This window comes from Pleurodeles waltl, chromosome 9 (assembly GCF_031143425.1).
Source record: "Pleurodeles waltl isolate 20211129_DDA chromosome 9, aPleWal1.hap1.20221129, whole genome shotgun sequence".
In the NCBI taxonomy this organism is placed as follows: Eukaryota; Metazoa; Chordata; class Amphibia; order Caudata; family Salamandridae; genus Pleurodeles; species Pleurodeles waltl.
In genome coordinates this window covers 226,203,926-226,222,202 of record NC_090448.1, presented here as the reverse complement: position 1 = coordinate 226,222,202, position 18,277 = coordinate 226,203,926, and the positions used below count along the sequence as shown (strand labels likewise).

Genomic DNA, 18,277 nt, shown 5'->3' with positions numbered 1-18,277 from the left:
TTCTCAGCCTGCTTTCCAGAGCATATAAATTATTGGACTGGCAAAAGGAAAGTGTTCTAATTCTGAAAGTATATTGTGCAACATACTTTGCATAATTGACTGCCTTATGGTCTACCAACAAATGAGTTCTATTTGAAAAGAAATAGACACCATAAAGCTGCCTACCTATTAGTGTTCTTTATAAACTTTAATTTGAGAAAAAAACCTAAAAGCTGCTTTATAGTACAGAGTCTACACTTGTGGGCTGTGGGAGAAGATGTTGTCTACTGGCTTTGCAGCAAACTTTCTTGCTTATCGATCAGTTTTCCAATCCTGGACTTGTCACTTTCCTGAAAATCTTGTAATTCTAGGCAAATTGTAAATATGTGAAATGTAATTGTGTAATTCAAAGAAGCAAGTTATCCCATGAATGTACTCTTCTCATATGCTCACAGCTAGTTTAACACTAGAAAAATGCACAATATACAGTCTTTGAACATTAGTTGTATTTTCTGCTCCTTTTGAGCAGTATTTCTGAGCCTTCCTGGGAATGTTTTTTTCTTGTTTCTATCACTTACTGCAGTGGTTCCCAAACATTTTTGACCTGCGGCTCCCTTGATCTACAGTATTGGCTGTGGCTCCCCATTATTGTAATATTTTTTTGCGGGTGGAGGGATGTTAGGCTAGCCTTGGTAGTACTTACATTTTTCTACCTGACAATAATTGAGATGAAGGTATTGTAATCATAGATGTAACTAAATAAAAATAATAAAAGTTGTTTAATAAAAGCTTTAATTGGTTAAGTCACAAACAATACAATAGAAACTATTCTGCACTGCGGTATGTATGTATGAACCCATCTGGTCCACTTATGTATCATCCAGTTTTTTGGGCTTCCCTAGTTCCAGTTTTCTGATAAGAAAATAGACCCTTTAAAGCTACAGATAACTAACTGTAGCCCCTCATTTAAAAATAGCAACTACCACATTAACGTCATGCAACAGTGAAAATCCACATCATTCATATCTTTCTTGCAGCACCAATCAAAAAGTGTAAAATATCAACTATAAGGTCACACTGTCTTTTTGCCTGACATTCTACAGAATGCTATAAACAACTCTATATATATATATATATATATATATATATATATATATATATATATATATATATATATATATACACACACACACACACACACACACACATTCTTATATGCATGGCTACTGAGCATTGTAGCGGGGTTGAATTGTGACATTTTCAGTTTAAAGCACTCAACAGCTGAGTTAGGAACGAGCGCTAAGCATCCATGCAAATATTTCCTTTGAGCTTTAGACCCATTTAATTGAATAGATGGCATTAAATCTCTCGTAAAGCTACTGTCACACCAGTTATCTTTAAATGGTGAAAGTCTACAAAACAAGAAATACAGCACTGCGTGGAGTATTTCTGCACGTGTCAAACTCTGGCCCAGGCTGAAAGTTGGCTACAGAAAAGTGGGCATAAACTGCAGCTTTAGCTAAGGTGTATTGTTGAATTACAGACGCTCCAGTTATAATTAATGGCAAGATTTAAATATAAAGTCAAGAAACTGTCTTCATTTAAAGGCGTCCTTTGATTCTTTTATATGCCCCTTTAATGTGCGAGACAGACATGTTTAACCCAAAGCAGTTCACAATTCTGCATGCAGGATGCTGCTGGCCAGTAGCCTGAATTGGTGAAAAGTAGCACATGTTACATCAAACCAAGAGGAATCGTTAAGTGTATGTTGAGATGCAGAACACTACTGCGATGTGGTATTTCAAGGCAAGTACAAGAAGTACATGAAGAGGTAGAGAGAATATCACTAACCGCGCCAAAGGCTGAGTGAGGCATGGAAAGCCGGCATTGAAAACTTCTGTGCGCTTCCAGCTCACTCCTCAACACCGCATGTATGAGTCAGCTTGTGGCCAAAAATACACAATTGTGCATGGGAGCCAGCCACTCAGACCCCAATCCGCCACACGCCTTGGCCTCCTCTCCACCGTAAGGTCCCTCACCTGTTTCCTGGAACCCTCCTCGCCCACGAATGGCATGCGAGCACCATCATGATCTCCGCCAGCAGCTGCTGTCCATGCATTGCCTCAGTGCCCCAGGTTGCAGCTAGTGCCACAGACCTGACAACTTTAAAGCTGCAGCATTTGTGGGAGCCTAGCACTCCGTCCAACATGAAAATATGAGAACGATACAGCTACTTCCGGCACACGTTTTTGATTAGCAGAACACTTGTTCCTGCACACCATCTACACAAGGAACTTCACTCTATGATGCAGCGTGATTGATATTGATGTACCTTAATTGTTGTGTGTATCTGTTTGCGGCACCCCTGGCAAGTTGTTGTGGTGCACTGAGGTGCCGCGGTGCACAGCTGACTTACTGTAACCTTTGGTCGTCCCCATTGCCTTTCTTTTTTTGTTTAAGGTACAGTCTTAATATTTTGCTGGTCATCTGAGGCCAGCACATCTGCAGAAGTCAGAAAAACTACTCCATCTGCATTATCTGTCTTGCACATTGACACAAAAATATCCTCTTTGATAGAAAAATTCCAAGAGGAGAGACCAGCGGACTTCAGAAAGAAGTATTCTGTGGACTAAGGATCCCATCTACAGTGTGCATCTAGTCCTCCCGCAGGTTCCCAGCATCCATTCTGTCCTTTTGGCATTACACAAACCGGAGATGTCAGATCAACATTAGCATTCGAGCATCTCTCGGTCACTGAGATCAGGCTTTATGTTAACATAAATCCAAACACATTGCGGGACTCTATAGCCACATGTTTGCTGAAAGTATTTCAAGCAGTGAAGTCTTCACCATTTACACAGCCACATTCAAGAACTGCAGTAATGTCAAAGCACAGAATTCATCGTCAAGCCATATTTAATGTCTAGGTCCTCTTTGCAGGTGCTTCAGATATTTAAGTAAGGTGCTCTTGAAGTAATCTATTTACAGAAAATGAATGCACTATCTGAATTTCTTTTGCCTCAATACGAGTCCTGGTTGCCTACTTCCAGAAGACTACAGCACTTCGAAAAGAGCTTCACCAGAGGAAGCATGGCCACACACATGCACAGCTCCCCACTGTGGAGCTCACTTTGCCTCTGTGCTTGGAAGCAGATTGAATATTCTGTAACTGTCTGCAATCCAACCTCTTCTGATATGTTCACAAACTTGAATGACTGTTGGTTCTGTATGTTTATCTTCTTACTTGCAGTAACCTTTTGATTGCACTAGTGTTTTGCCCCAAAAAAATAAAAAATGAATACAATAAAAATGAAATGCAATTTGCAACAGTCATTCAAGGAGTTTGACACCATTGAGGCATGGGGCTACCGCTTCATGCATCATGTTCACCAGTATTTGATTTTTCAAAGATAATATGCTTGAATCATTCCTTGTGACTGAGCTTGGAGTCGCACAGTAATCTTAAAAAAGAATGTCTGTTTTTGAGTTCTGAGAGACCAAAAAGCAATATTACTTTAGTAAGCAAACAACTTTAAAGTGAAAAACCAAAATGCCAGCCAGTCATTTTCAGCACTCTGAACAACAGACGCGTCAGAAGTCACCATATCTCAGATTTTCTTCTGCATGTCATGTGAAAGGGTGTCCCGTTAGAGTTCTGCATTGCCTTCTTGTACAAAGTGAGTGTAATCTCTTCTAGCACTCTACTACACGTTTGTCTTTAGACCTGAATTTTAGTTAGACTTGTTGCTTCAGCATGGAGAGATCACACAACAAAGCACTTTTTGAGGCGGTAGGTAGATATTCCCTCACAAGGAGCGCATTTACTGCCGCTGCCATCATTATAAGATAGATATTATAGTCGTGCGGTTTCCAATTTTCTCAGAAAAACCTTGAATGATAGATAAGGTCCTCTTTTAAGGTGGCACCAAAATAAATTCTTGACTGAGGATCTAGAAATATTTCCTGAATCAAGTGAAGGTGTCTGTAGTTGAAACATGGTCTCTACATCTGTGGAGCTCTCATGTGCAGCCTTAAAAATGTCTGATGAGAATTCAGACAGGCCAGTGAAAACATGATCTTAAGTTGATGCTGCTGGACAGTCTGTGACTCTGCAGTTGACAGCTTCTGCACATTATATAGCATCTTCATCGCGACCACCTTGACAATGATTACTACAACAGCACCATTGATGACCAAGCCAATGACTCAAAAAAGTCAGTGACTATAGTGTCAACAGTACATCAGAAAATGAAGCTTTCTCATGTTTTTATTTTGGAAAAAGGAATGCGATCCACAGTACTAACTCCAGATATCTCTCCGAGAAAGATGTCTCCCCTTCTGACATTCTGGAGACAAAAGATGATCCTTGAGACAAGAGTCCCTATATCATAGCTATAAGCGTAACACAACTCAGAGTAAAAGGTAAGGCCCAAATGACGAGGGAGAATTTGATTTGCCAGGGCTGCGCATCCATGTGATCAAGGTAAATTGGATAAAGACAGCATCAGCCATCCATATCTGGATGGTGATGAAAATTCATACCAACATATAATTGCCATTTTGAAGAATATTATGTGAACCTCCCTATCAGACCGCTCCGATATTTCGGCTACCCATGAATGTCATCAGCTGGTATGATAAACAAATGTTGTTGAATATTGCCCCAATTTTAGAGTTGACTCTGGAAGACCAAACAGGGGTGGAAAAAGCCATGGTAGGAGAGGGAGGAAGTACATTAGCAGTGATTATTGACACATTGATGGATCTAGTGATGGCTGAATTTCAGAAAATGACCGGGGCCACAGTGCTCGTATACAGGGCAGGTTAAGATGTATTTTATTTTGGCTCGAAGTTTAGAACTGCAAATTCAACTTGACTTTTGATGAAGAAGTCCTAATTGGAGGACACATTAAGGCTTTACAAGCAATGAAAGAAGATACTGCAGCAGTTTATTTGCTGGATGTTGTGTAGTATAGCCAGCCCATGTCTGTTATGAGTATCGAGAGAGAGGTGAGCCTCATTCTTTCAAGAAGGTTACTATTGTCGATGTCAGCTGCAACAACAGTCATGTTTGAACAGACCTCCTTGTTATCCTTCAGACGGAAAATCTTCAGGGTCCTCCCAATACAAGTAGCAGGAAAAGAATAAAATAAAATACATTCATCGTCCAAATAGGTCATGCACTGTTGTTGGCACCACACCAGAAGTGATAATGAAGAAGAAATGCAATCCTCCATTACCAGGCTGTAATAAAGGGTCTCCTTTTGTATGATTACCTCACCCCTCAAATTTTCTTAACTGAGCCTGCAGATATTGTGACTGTAGTGTATTGAGTCCTGCTGTCAAGAACCCAGTGCATGTGCTCTCACCTCTCCCCAAAAGTATGTGTACATTAGCTATTAATACACAAGGAGAGAGTATGAGGGAGAGAAGGGAAATTTGGGGGAACACAGCCGTACTCAGCTCCCTATATAACCAAAAAACACACAAGAGTACGGGGGCCTCTTATACATTGAGGGATAGGCACCAAGGGTACCAGTTGTGCCCTTGGTTCCTCGTGGTCCTCAATTAGAGGAAATGAGTCAGTATGAGGATGGTGAGCAGTGAAAGAGGGGGATTTCCTTTACGGACTAGGTGGTCTCACACACTATATAGTGTCATGCTTCATCATTTGACCACCTAGCCCCACCCAGGTAGGACAATACCACCTGGGCGGACTCAACCCCCCTGTTATAAGAACAGGGGGGAGTGCGTAAATGAATTCTAGGTCTGGAAAGTCGGGATCCATCTAATCTAGGGAATAAAAACACCTAAACAGATACCTATGGAAAGTTACAATTTAATAGTAGGTTCTGTTTGGTGTGGTTAAAAGCGTAGAATGGGACATCTCTGTGAGAACAAGGACTCACAGGGTCACCTGTCTAAAAAGTGATAGCTAACATGTTTCTGCCCTAGGAAGGTCTCGGGGCATTCATCAGGGCAACGGATCCCTATGTCTCACGTTAGGAGTTGATAACACACTGTTCAGATGGTAACCGGTCTAAGGAATAAAGTAAACAGCCTACCTTGCCAAGGAACTACCTTGAGGTGGCCCTATCCCTAGAGGCTAATGGCCTCTGGTATCCAGGAGAGGGAGTGTCCCCTTATTGTCAGACATGCATCAAAGGAAGCGCTCGCTGTGTGCCTATGCCGTCCTCTCCTTGGACCGCTTGGATTACAATTAGGTATTACCCGATTGGCCTACTTATAAGTTGCTAGTATATGGTACGAGACATACGCAGGGCTAGTAAGTTAAATGTCACTAGTTGACTGCAGGATTTGAGCCACTACTACAGTGACAAGGTGAAATGTGACTCTAGGCCTGCCACTGCAGCCTAGTCGGGCAGCTAATTCATTTGCCAGCGCAACGTAGCAAAATAAACCCTTTTGACAAGTCAAAACCTTCCTTTTAATAATTAGCTACCCCTAGGAAAGGTCTTCGTAGCCCACCAGGCAGGGTGCTTAATGTTAAAAAGATGGGTATGTTCTGCCCTTTGTGTTTAGCATGACCTGACAGTGAAAAGTCAAAATTGCAATTTTTACTGTAGCAAGGTGATGGTCCCATTGGCTGACATAAAGTTTCACTAGCTACTGCTCTAAGTGCTAACTTACATTTGAGACAACCTAAGATATTTCTCCAGTGTATCAAATTGTTACAATACTATTGATGAGATCGGATTTAAGGTAACTTTTAATGGAAAGGTGACTTCAGGAAGACACCACTTTTTTGCCCAAACCTTTGGTAGCCTTTCCTGTCTATGTGCATATTTGCCACCCAAGACAACATGCTTCCTCCCTCCTGCTAGGAAGTGGGAGGCGCTTGCAGAAACATGGAATAAAGAGAATTGCCGACAGGACGATGTGTGCCCACCTCCAGCAGGATGATTACTGGGTGGTGGCCACAGATGGCCTATCTTCAAAGAGGCTTCCTCCTAAGGGAAGTAAATTGTGATCACCCCTTCGCCTGCTCACTTCTTTGTGTAGGAAGACAGGCTGGCCTTTCTTCCAGAGGAAAAAAACCTGTTACAGCTGGAAACAAGACATAAGGAATGTCGTGCTGCTCTCCAGACCCTGCAAAGAGAGGCTGCACCAAAGCTGCACTTGTGCCAGGATGAAAGATGTGACTCCAGTGGCTGGTTGGCTAGCCCCCTGTTCAGCACCAGCGACACAAAAGCTGACGGAAGACTGCACTCTCTAGGACCCTGCTACCCAGGAGTGCCTGCCCACTCCTGGATGCTGAAGTGCCTAGTGGGAAACAGAGTTCTGACCTGGCGACGGTTCCTCCAAACTCATGGGACCCGTGGCAGGCATCAAGCAAGAAATGTATCTATAAGTAACCACTGAGGACAGCTGGAACCAGGGGACTAGTTGACCAGTGATGACCAGACCTTCTCTGGACTTCACCTCCCTTCCCATCCCTCCCCCCCTACCTCCACCCAACCTTTCCCATCAGAAACCTGACACCAGAGTGGTCCTCTGACACTCATGGATACCAAGGTGGCCCTAGGAACACTCATTGCAACTCTGCAGCATCAAAGCATCCTGCGATCCCAGCATTCGGACCACTCCTTGACTGCCCGTGTTATCTGATAGAAACGTCTAGTTGCAGATTCCTGTCGAATTTCCCCAGGCGTCAGACTGGATCCGGATACTTTTTCTTCTAGCAGTACCTCTGCGTGCCGTCAGGTGGCATCGGTCGACTCCGCGGGCGTTGGTGGCGTCGTGTTCACCATGATGACGTTGCAGGCCCCACCCCAGCGCGCTGACGTCTGTTCTTTTCTTTCCGCACCAGCCTACGTGCAGATCCATTGAGGAGCTACCTCAGTCACATTTTTGACTACTACGACATTTTTGTTGATTAATTTTGACGAGGTCGTGGATGCGTCTAGGGATGTCCCGCAAGACCGGATTTAAGCCCTGCGATTCCTGTCACCGAATGATGTCAGTGACGGATCCGCACCTCACGAGTCTTTGGTGCCTGGAGCGCGATCACAACCTGAAGTCGTGCTCTGAGTGTCGGGCCATGAACCCGAAAGCTTTGAGGGAGCGGTCCCTAAAGCTAATGGCAGCCCGAGAGGAAGGTCTTGAGACCGGCTGTAGAGTCACCACCCATCTTTGTTCTAAGTCATCGGGACATTCGGGTCATAAGAGAAAGAAGTCGAAGAAGAACAAATGTTCTTCGACTTCACCCTGTCGCTCGGACGATGCGGCGAGGGAAGAGCTCTAGGCCTCCGTCCTCGAAGCCTCCATCTGGGTCTACCCCACGCTTCCCGGGAGCCGGAGCCACCCCTGCCCAGCTAAGAGTTTTATGAGACAATGTGCCTCATTTTTGGGCAGACCGACCCACCTTCAGTACCCTTGGGCACAGGTGAGTTAATGAGGGCCACCTTGGATTCGAAGTAATCTGCTTCGGCCACAGCTTTGGAGGGATCCTCCAGATCCAATCTCGGATCCGCCAGACGCCAGTCATGCCACAGCGATCTTCCCCGGCGTCGGGTCAGGTGTCGACGCCCCAGATGTTGGTTGGGCCCACAGTCGACGTCAATCCTGTTCTCATACCTGACGACGCGGAGCCGGAATGACGTCGCTCAATGCCGTTTCCGTTCTCTATGGCTCTCCCGGGGCCAGGGTTGATCCAGACCCTTATTCTTTCATGTATGGATATGGGGAGAGTTTAGTGGGGACACTGGACCATTTAAAATACCAGCTTGACACCCAAATGGACTGGATGCCGGATTTGGGTGATGCCAGCCCCAGTGGTCTAGACGCATCCCCTGACACTGGTATGCTTTCTTCCCCTACCGTGGCTAAGGAGGAGAGCACCACATGTTCCATGGTGGTGAGAAGGGCGGCTGAGGTCTTGGACATTGAGCTACCTTCTGTGGAGGTTAGGCCTAATATCCTAACCGACGTGCTTCAGCCGGGGTCTTCCACATCATTTCTACCCTTTAATGAGGCACTGATGGACATCCTTTTGGGTACTTGGTCCAGACCCAGCACAGGGACTTCTGTGAATAGGATGATTGCCCGCCGCCATCGGCCTGCGCCAACAGACCCGAAATTCCTCACCCAGCACCCCACACCTAAGAGCCTTGTGATGCAGGCTTCCTCTTCTTCTTCCTCTGGTGGATTCCCTACCACCCCCCTGGATAGGGAATCAAAAAGACTGGATAATTTGGGGAAGAAAATTTTTTCTGCCAGTCTGGCGCGACGGTCGGTGAACACTGCGTGCCTTTTGGGCCGCTATTCCCATACTCTCTGGGATACGGTTGCACAGGTGTTGCCTACAGTTCCCAGAGGAGACCCGCACTGTCCTCTCTCAAACGCTTCGCATATGGGAGAGATACAGCTAAGTTCATCATCCTCTGTGGTCTGCATGTGACAGATCTCAGATCGGTTGCATCAACGGTGGCACTAAGATGTCATGCCTAGCAGAGAACATCTGGCTTCTCGGAGAATGTCCACAAACATCGATGGACATGACCTTTGATGGCACCCGTCTCTTCAGAGACAATGCGGATTTGACGCTCAAGCGCTTTAAGGATTTCCGAGCCACGGCCCTGTCCTTTGGCCTTGCACCCGCCTCTCCCTGTAGCTTTTGAAGGGGAACCCAACCGCGTCCTTTTCCACTGAGCCATCGACCCACACATGCTGTACAGCCCCTGCGCGGACGCGGGATCCCACGATCTTGGGGTTCAGGGAGCCAGTGGGTCACCCAGACCACCATCACACCCCCCCAGTCTCCAAACCTTCCTAGTCCGTTGGAACACCTGGAACCAGTTGCAGGCAGGATTCACTATCATCTGCCCCACTGGAAATCCATTACCACGGACAGGTGGGTCCTCCAGATTGTTCGGAAGGGCTACTCCCACCGTTTCGAGTCTTCTGTTCCAGCCATGCCATCTTCATTTGACCACATGTCGGAGGATCACATGGCACTTCTCCACGAGGAAGTCAAAGCAGCTATGGAGAGGGTCCCTGCGTCAGAAGTAGGTTGTGGTTGTTATTCCTGCTACTTTTTGGTAAGAAAGAAGGACCAGGGTCTTCGTCCTATCGTAGGTCTTTAGTCCCTCAATCTCTTCCTCAAAAAGGAGAAGCTAAAAATGCTGATGTTGGCTCAGGTCTTATCTGCCCTGGACCCGGGAAACTTGAAGGACGCATACGTCTGCATCCCTGTCTTGCCGGCCCACAGAAGTTACCTAAGATTTATGGTAGGCCATGAGCACTTTCAGTTCACCGTGCTCCCCTTTGGCCTTAACAGCGCCCCTTGGGTGTTCAAGAAGGTAATAGTAGTGGTTGCAGCTCATCTGCGCAGGTTAGGGGTCCCACTCTTCCCCTTCCTTGATGACTGGTTGTTGAAGGCAGATACACCCCAGAAAGTCGTCTCCCAACTCCAGACTATGGCGAACCTCTTGCATTCGCTAGGGTTTACTATAAACATGTTGAAGTCACACCGGACTCCTTCATAGAAGCTGTCCTGGATACAGTGCAGCTTGAGGCCTCTCCTCCTGAAAAGCGAGTCCAGGATATTCAGGCTATGATACCGATGTTTCAGCCTCTCTCCTAGATTTCAGTGAGAATGACTCTGAGGGTGCTGGGCCTCATGGCCTCCTGCTGGTACAAAAGGCCAGATGGCATATGCGGGCTCTGCAGTGGGACCTGAAGTTCCAGTGGGCGCAGCATCAGGGAGATGTGTCACTCCTAGGTTTGGGCAGCCACATGGGAGAGGCAGAGATCAGAGGCCTCATGTCTCCGGTAGAATCCAGGCTTCATATCAATCTATTGTAGCTCCGTGCGATTCGACTAGCATTGAAAGCATTTCTCCCCTCTTTCAAAAGCACCGCCATATGGTACTGCAACAAGCAAGGTGGAGTGGGGCTGTGACGAAACACGTGTTGGCTGTTTATTAGACCTCATACGAGCTGTTACTGTATGTACTATGCGTAGATGGATCATATGAAATGTACTCTATGAAGGACTAATTTCCAACTAGTTCAATATTATTGAACTATACTGTTAAGAACATAAACCAAGAAGATTACAAGGAAAAAGTATTAATATTTTGCTGCAGTTTCTACTGTGTGCTTATGAGTGTTTTTATATTCTATCATATTTAGTGAATTACCTAACCTGCTATGTACTTTTTGTGATTGAGTGCTGTGGTTCTTATCTATTAAGTATGTTTGAAAGAAAACTAGCAGTGGAAAATGTTTGTGGGACCGTTCAAGAAAGTTTTTTGTTTTTGTTTTTTGTTAACAGATGTCCCTTTTAAACTATGAAGATGGTGTTTTGGATCCTAGTAGCATAGTCCCTTTGATTGATGGAGGAACTGAAGGATTTAAAGGGAATGCCAGAGTTATTCTACCTGGCATGACCGCCTGTGTAGAGTGCACACTTGAACTGTATCCGCCTCAGGTAAACTAATACTGTGATATTCACCAACCTTGCATTTTAATACTTTTCATTTACTAAACCTTTTCTCTTTTACAGATTAATTTTCCTATGTGTACTATAGCATCTATGCCAAGGCTACCTGAACATTGTATTGAGTATGTCAGGATATTACAGTGGCCAAAAGAACAACCCTTTGGAGGTGAGAAACAGAAAATATTAAGTAATTGTATTAAAGAAGACAGATATATACAACTTTTATACATTCGTCTTAACTTTATTGAATAATCAGATTGTTACAAATGTCCCTGCTAACTCCTGAGTCCTTGTTTTTGAAGCACTCGACCTTAATATTTATACAGTGCTTAGTAAATCACTCAATCTAAAGCAAGGGACTGAATGATGTATTTTAATTTTGCAGTGCCATCATCCACCACTACATGTCATTTAATGTTTTAAAACAACACTTTTCAAGTTAGGTTTTAGGTGAATCAATTAAGTGAAGTTATGTGTAAGGAATTGTTGCGTTTCCTATTTACAACCAGACATCCTGCAGTTAGATCACATCTCCTAAAGCTAGCTATGCATCAGGCTAGCAGTCGCTTCCAAATAAACGCTTAACTTGTTGGATTCACAACTCGTGTTTTCCGCATAGTAGAACAATCATGTCAGATACCTGTTTTTATCTTTCTTAAAGGCTGATCAACAGCCAGATTAAGTAGCACTTCGTGGGGTTGACACAAAGGGGAGGAGGAAAAGTGAAAATTGTTGCTGGAAGGGGACAGATGTTCTAGGATGTGTGATAGAAAATGCTGTTGGTTGGATGATTGTATGGATGATTGCATGTACCCAGTCCGAGACCTCTCTTCATACTCTTATATTGCAATACACATGCAGCAGAACTGCAGGTTATTTTGTTGACAGTGCCAGAGTCTGGCAACCATTGGAGCATTCCAACAATTAAACTTTATTCTCTGAAGTTAAAGTATTGCACACCGATACCAGCTTTACATGTAGCCCACTCAGTCACATTCTAAATAGCGTTGTTGGTCTCACATGGATGGTAGGTAAGCCCTATTAGGCTCTCCTTGTGGTCCTAATCAAATCTTCAGGCAGGAGATATGCATGCTTAGCAGAGACCGAGCAGACCGCTACTAAGGAAGGATATTGCCCACTCTTACAAAAGTATTGTGAAGATTACTTCGCTATTAAACAAGTACAAATGTTTACTAAATGAAAATATGATTAGTACCACACGGACATAATAATACGGCTAACCTTCAGTCCATGTGAGACCAACAACGCTATTTTTGATGTGCAAACCATCTTAGCCTTGAAAAAGCCCGGGCCTGCACACCATCGAAGGGCAAAACACTTGCTGTCTAATCTAAGTTCTCTGCTGACTCACAATTAAATAGAGGCTTACATCTGCATTAAAATAAACAAATGTGACATTAGTACGTAATGTATGATCATTATTTTACTCACGTATTTTATTGAGAATTGCTCACTCTTCCTTACTTAAATATATTTCATAGTTATGGGCATAGGGGTATTATCCTCTGAGGGTAAGCAATCAGCGAGCCAGTACTAGTCAGCGTAACTCCAGAACTTATACCTCCCTTCCTTGATAACTGTAGCTTTTCTTTTGAATCAGAAAGTCGCTGACTGATGAAAACTTTCAATACTTTTTTGTTCTTTTGCTCAACTTTGCCACTGCAAATTGTGACAGCAAGGACCATATTTGCACATCCAAAGATTGTAATATGCTATTTATCATAATTATTCTGGAAGGTGCTCCTGAGGCTTATTCTCTGTGTTGACCACTCGCCAGTTTCAGCAGTGGTAATGGGATATTACACTTTGCACATTTACGTACATACAAATTCTGTATTAACTTGTAATATGTTCCAAACTTGTCATGCAGTTTGTAGTATTTAAGCTCAGCTTTTTTTCCCTCTGTCTTTGTTAAAATAATGGGGAAATTACTGGTCTAATGCTGGCTGTACCCTCCTGAAAAGTTTTCTATAAATTATTTAAAAAAAAAAAAAAAAAACGTACTGAATTTTGCAATGTGTAATTAGATGCAGCTAGGTTAAAGTTGCAGGGAGATACGCTTCTAAAGGTGTGAACAGGTTGTGTTTAATTTCCCATTAGAGGCTGTTCCATTGGATGGGGATGATCCTGAGCACATACAGTGGATTTTCCAGAAGTCATTAGAACGCGCATCTCAGTTTAATATTCGAGGTGTCACGTACAGGCTTACACAAGGTAATATCTATACGAGTGTTGCAGCACTATTGTAGTGTGTTCCATTCATAAAATCAGAAATGAAATACAGTTGTCTATTTGTAGTAAATTACTTGCAAGATGACCAACCAGTAAGTAACGAGGGGCAGCTGTTTCTTCAATGTCCCCAAGACAACCCCTGAGCTTAATTCTTTGTAAATGGCTTCCACTGTTTAACCAAACAACATCAGATCTGTATTTTGCTACAGACAATGTATGTGCCCAAAATGTAATTGGATTTTAGCACAACATTTCATTAAGTACTGGTCACAAGTCACCTGTCATTGAAGTTGGTCTGAAAGTTATTCCAGATTTGTCCTTCTTTCATTGATCTGTTGCTTCCCTGCTAAGAGGGAAGGGGGGAAACTTCACTGACTGTGAGGATTGCCCCTGAGCTCTTTGTGAGTGGCATAGGATGTGTTGCTTACTGTTAACAGGATCATTTACAGGATGTACTTTATATAGCTTCCTACAAAAGAAGTCACTCTATATGTTTGTAAAAGGTTGAAGCACTCAATAAACTCCCCTAGTGGCACAAATGCACCACACGTTGGAGCTGTACACCTTAGTATTTGTATTAAATGCTGCTACACCAATTGACTTGGCGATTAATGATTGCGTTAGCCTCAGACCCTGTACAGACATTTAAGTTCATTTACCACCAATGAAAAATTACTACCCTTTCATAGAATCTTTCCTAGGGGTCCTGGTGGGGGAAGATAAATATATATATCTCCACACACTTGTTGCGCGCTGAGTTCCGGCCGCTTCACAGCGGTGGGTAAACGGCAAGGGAGTGACCCTTGTTAGAAATACCACAAATTCTGTCGTCCCGTGACTCAGAGAAACTCAGAATGACAGACCGATGAGCTGTAACCTTGAGTGTGCATCATATGCTCTTTAATGATTTGTCTGGCTACATAAGAAACCTGATGCGTTTTGGAACAGAAAGCTCCTTGATCACAGGTTACCACAGTCGCGTCTTACAATTCCATTAAATAGCCATTTGCACTGTCTCATTCTATATTAAACATAAACAAAGGACTTACACAACAAATAAAACACCATTAAAACGTGTCGGGCATCTTGAAATACTCTACAAATGTTCTATTATACACAGAATATCTACTATGTCAACATCTTAAGAAAATCGCATAAATTTCAGAAAACTTAGATTGATGCAAAAATGAAAATTTATAAACCACTGAAAAATATATTAATAACATGATGACAACAGTAAATTAATTCCGCTATTATAAGCAAATCAACTTCAAATAAAAATATCGTATTAACATATATCTCATTACTGTACCATCAAAACTATTATCATCAAGTATCACTTACCATTTTTTCTTACATTTTTCTATCTCATTTTTCATCTTGCTATGCATCAAATCATAAATCTAATTTATCTATATAAATTGTACCAACCCAAGTGGAATATAATAGGTCTTTTGCTTTTCTTATTATTGTCAAGATGCCGTCACATCAACCTGTAAAATAAAAAAAATAAAAAATGTCTGTTATTATTTATTAAATCCCACAGTGCTTACAAAAACTAAATAACACAACTGTGCTTATATATACATATTTATACCTCCTAGAATACCACAGGTTAGTATCTTGAGTACTATTGACTGGAGATTGGAAGATATTTTGCAAAGATCCCTTTCCTTCTGTTGTTTATTTAGTTAGTTGGAGAAAATAACCACACTGACGCACATCCTCAGTCTAAAACTGACAACCTGTTTGCTCCATCTATATCATTCCAGATACTTCAAAGATGGTTACAATATTATTTATCTTATCCCAAATGTACTGAGAGTTCCTCATCGATGTTCAGGCCCCCAGGGTAAATGGTTGCATACTTTATAATAAATTTGGGTTCTAATCTTCTCAACTCCTCTTATATAATTTGGGATGCTATCTATAACACAAAATTTAAAAAGATTCACATTTTTATGATGGAATGTTGAAAAATGTCTTGCAACAGGATAAGTTTTATCTTCCTTGGAAATAGCCTTCGTGTGTTCCAAAACACGCTTCTTCGCCTTATGGATTGTGCTGCCAATGTAGTATTTTTTACAACTTAAGGCGTACACACAAAAATCTGTGTTGCATGTCAAATGTTTCTTTATAATAAATGGTGATGTTTGAGGAGATAATTGGACTTGCAGACGGTTGTTACTACCCTTGCAAGCTTTACACATTCCGCAAACATAGAAGCCCGGTATTGATGATTGTTTTGTCATACCTGTGGATTGAATTAAACTTCTACATAAATTATCCTTCAGAGACCTACATCTCCTAAAAGTTATTTGAGGTTTCTCAGCTATAGCACCCGCTAAACGTTCATCCTTTCTTAAAATCTCCCAATGTTTGGTTAAAGCCTGTCTAACTTCCCATGTTTTATTGTGAACGTTTGTAATAAATCTTACATGATCTTCAGTTTTGTCCTTAGATTGGGGCATCAATAGTTTCTCTATTTATGGGTAACACTCTTCTACGTGCATTCTCTATCAGCTTACAGGAATACTCTAGCTCCAAAAATCTCTTCGTCATAGTTTCTACTTCTTGATGAAAATCTATTTCATCACTACAATTTCTCTTAGCTCGCAGTAATTCCCTGTAGGGAATACTGCGAATTAGACTGCTGGGGTGAAAACTATTTGCATGAAGCAGGCTATTCCCTGCTGTTGACTTGCGATAGAGTGTGCTAATCAATCTTGTCTCTTTTACCTGTAGTTTGAGATCTAAAAACTATTTCTGAACAATGGATATGTGCTGTGAATTTAAGATTAAATTGATTCATATTTAGTTGGTGAACAAAAGTTCTTGCTTCATTTTTATTACCCTTCCAGATACAGAAGCTGTGTCTGTATTTGCTTTTCAAACAAATTTCCATCATCTGTAATAACATGTTTGTGTGTTGTAGGAAAGAGATGGACCGTGCTCTCACAAATGTTTTACATGCCTTAATGCCTAACTCATGCGGAATGCATGTATATAAGCTTTCTACATCCAAACTCAACAGTAAATATTGATTTTCCCAACACACACCATTGATTTGTTTAAAAAACTCACAGGTATCTTTAACACTTGATGGCAGTGTCTCTACAAATGGTCTTAGGAAATAATCCACATATTTTGATGTGTTCTCCAACATACTTCCTCTCGAAGAAACATTAGGTCTACCTGGAGGATTAACCAAATTCTTGTGCAATTTGGGTAGTAAGTATAATACTGGGAGTTTAGGGTAGTCACATTTCAAAAATGAATATTCATCCTTTTCAATAATTTTCTTGTCTAACCAACCTTGTAATTTTATTAAATAGTCTGTTAGATAGACAGTATTTGTGACTAGATGTTTTCTCATACTGCTCTGTATTGTGTAACTGTCTTAATCCTTACTCCAGTATTGGAACTTTCATAGATTCACATGCTTGAATCATTCCCCGTCGTCGAGATGGGAGTCCCCGGTATAATTTACACAAGTAGTGTCACGATATAATAACAAAGAAAAAAGGCCCTAGGCCTCTTCAATTTATCAGTCTATCAGAGTCATTTTGTGAAAAGGACCAAACTTGAGCATCCACCAATCAGGCGACAGCACCCTCTAGAATCCTCCTGAGAGAAGCTCCAGCACCTCAGATTTTCTACCGCACGTCGTGCTAGGGAGTCTCCTCAGAGCTCTGCTCTTTCTTCACACATTTTCAACATTTTCTCTCAGAGAAACTTATCTAACTTGATTTGTCAACTATTTTCCAACTATGTCTGACAAGGAGAAGAAGGGTCTTTTCAGAGACTGCAAGACCTGTGGAAAGAAAAGGCTTCATTCTGAAGACCCTCACCAGGAGGGAAGGCAGATTATTGATATGGCTGCAGAAACTAAAACATAGAGATAATCCAGTTTCTGATTCTGAGAGTGATGAATCTTCAACATCCAAGAGATCATCAAAGAAGGCGAGATCAGGCTCAAGATCTCCCTCCCAACTCTCAGAAAAAGCCCACAAAAAGACTGCTTCAGGGTCTTATAAGGGCCGCAGCCCATCTTCCTCTCCTAAGAAAGCTTCCAGGAAAGGGGGAGAAGTCATTCTACCAGTTCAGAGAGGCATAGAAAATCTTCCTCTGTACCACCATCTGTGCCTTTTAAGAAGCCATCCTCTGTAACTGGAAAAAAAGCATCGTCGATGACGGATTCATCGTCGACGGTACTGTCGGTGAGTACTTTTCCGACGACGACATCCAGTTCTACGCTTCCACCGTCGACGGCTCTGCCGGTGACAACGTCGACGAGGACAGGTACCCCACCGTCGATGAGAACTGCAGCTACGACATCAGCTTCGACGACCGTCTACACGTCGTCATCGTCGACGGCGCTGATGTCAGTGTCAGCCCTACCGTCGTCGACGGTAGACTCGTCGGTGAGACTTTCTTCTATTAAGATCTCCGTGCGCCCATCGTCTACACCACCTACGACGAAGTCTATGTATGCGCCGTCAACGACACCGTCGACGAGGGAGAAACATCAGAAACGTGTGGAAAAGCTGACGCTAACTCATACATCACCTAGTAAGGT

The 18,277-nt window shown here is 42.7% G+C and overlaps 1 protein-coding gene across 4 annotated transcripts in view; it reads left to right on the top strand.

The window, feature by feature from the left end:
- UBA3 (ubiquitin like modifier activating enzyme 3) overlaps window positions 1-18,277 on the top strand; it is a 313,667-nt gene that overhangs the window by 130,209 nt on the left and 165,181 nt on the right. For all 4 annotated transcript variants that reach the window (XM_069206585.1, XM_069206583.1, XM_069206584.1 and 1 more), the window contains 3 exons: window positions 11,278-11,433; window positions 11,509-11,611; window positions 13,567-13,680. In XM_069206585.1, coding sequence (XP_069062686.1) covers window positions 11,278-11,433; window positions 11,509-11,611; window positions 13,567-13,680 — 373 coding nt within the window. The remainder of the gene's footprint in view (window positions 1-11,277; window positions 11,434-11,508; window positions 11,612-13,566; window positions 13,681-18,277) is intronic.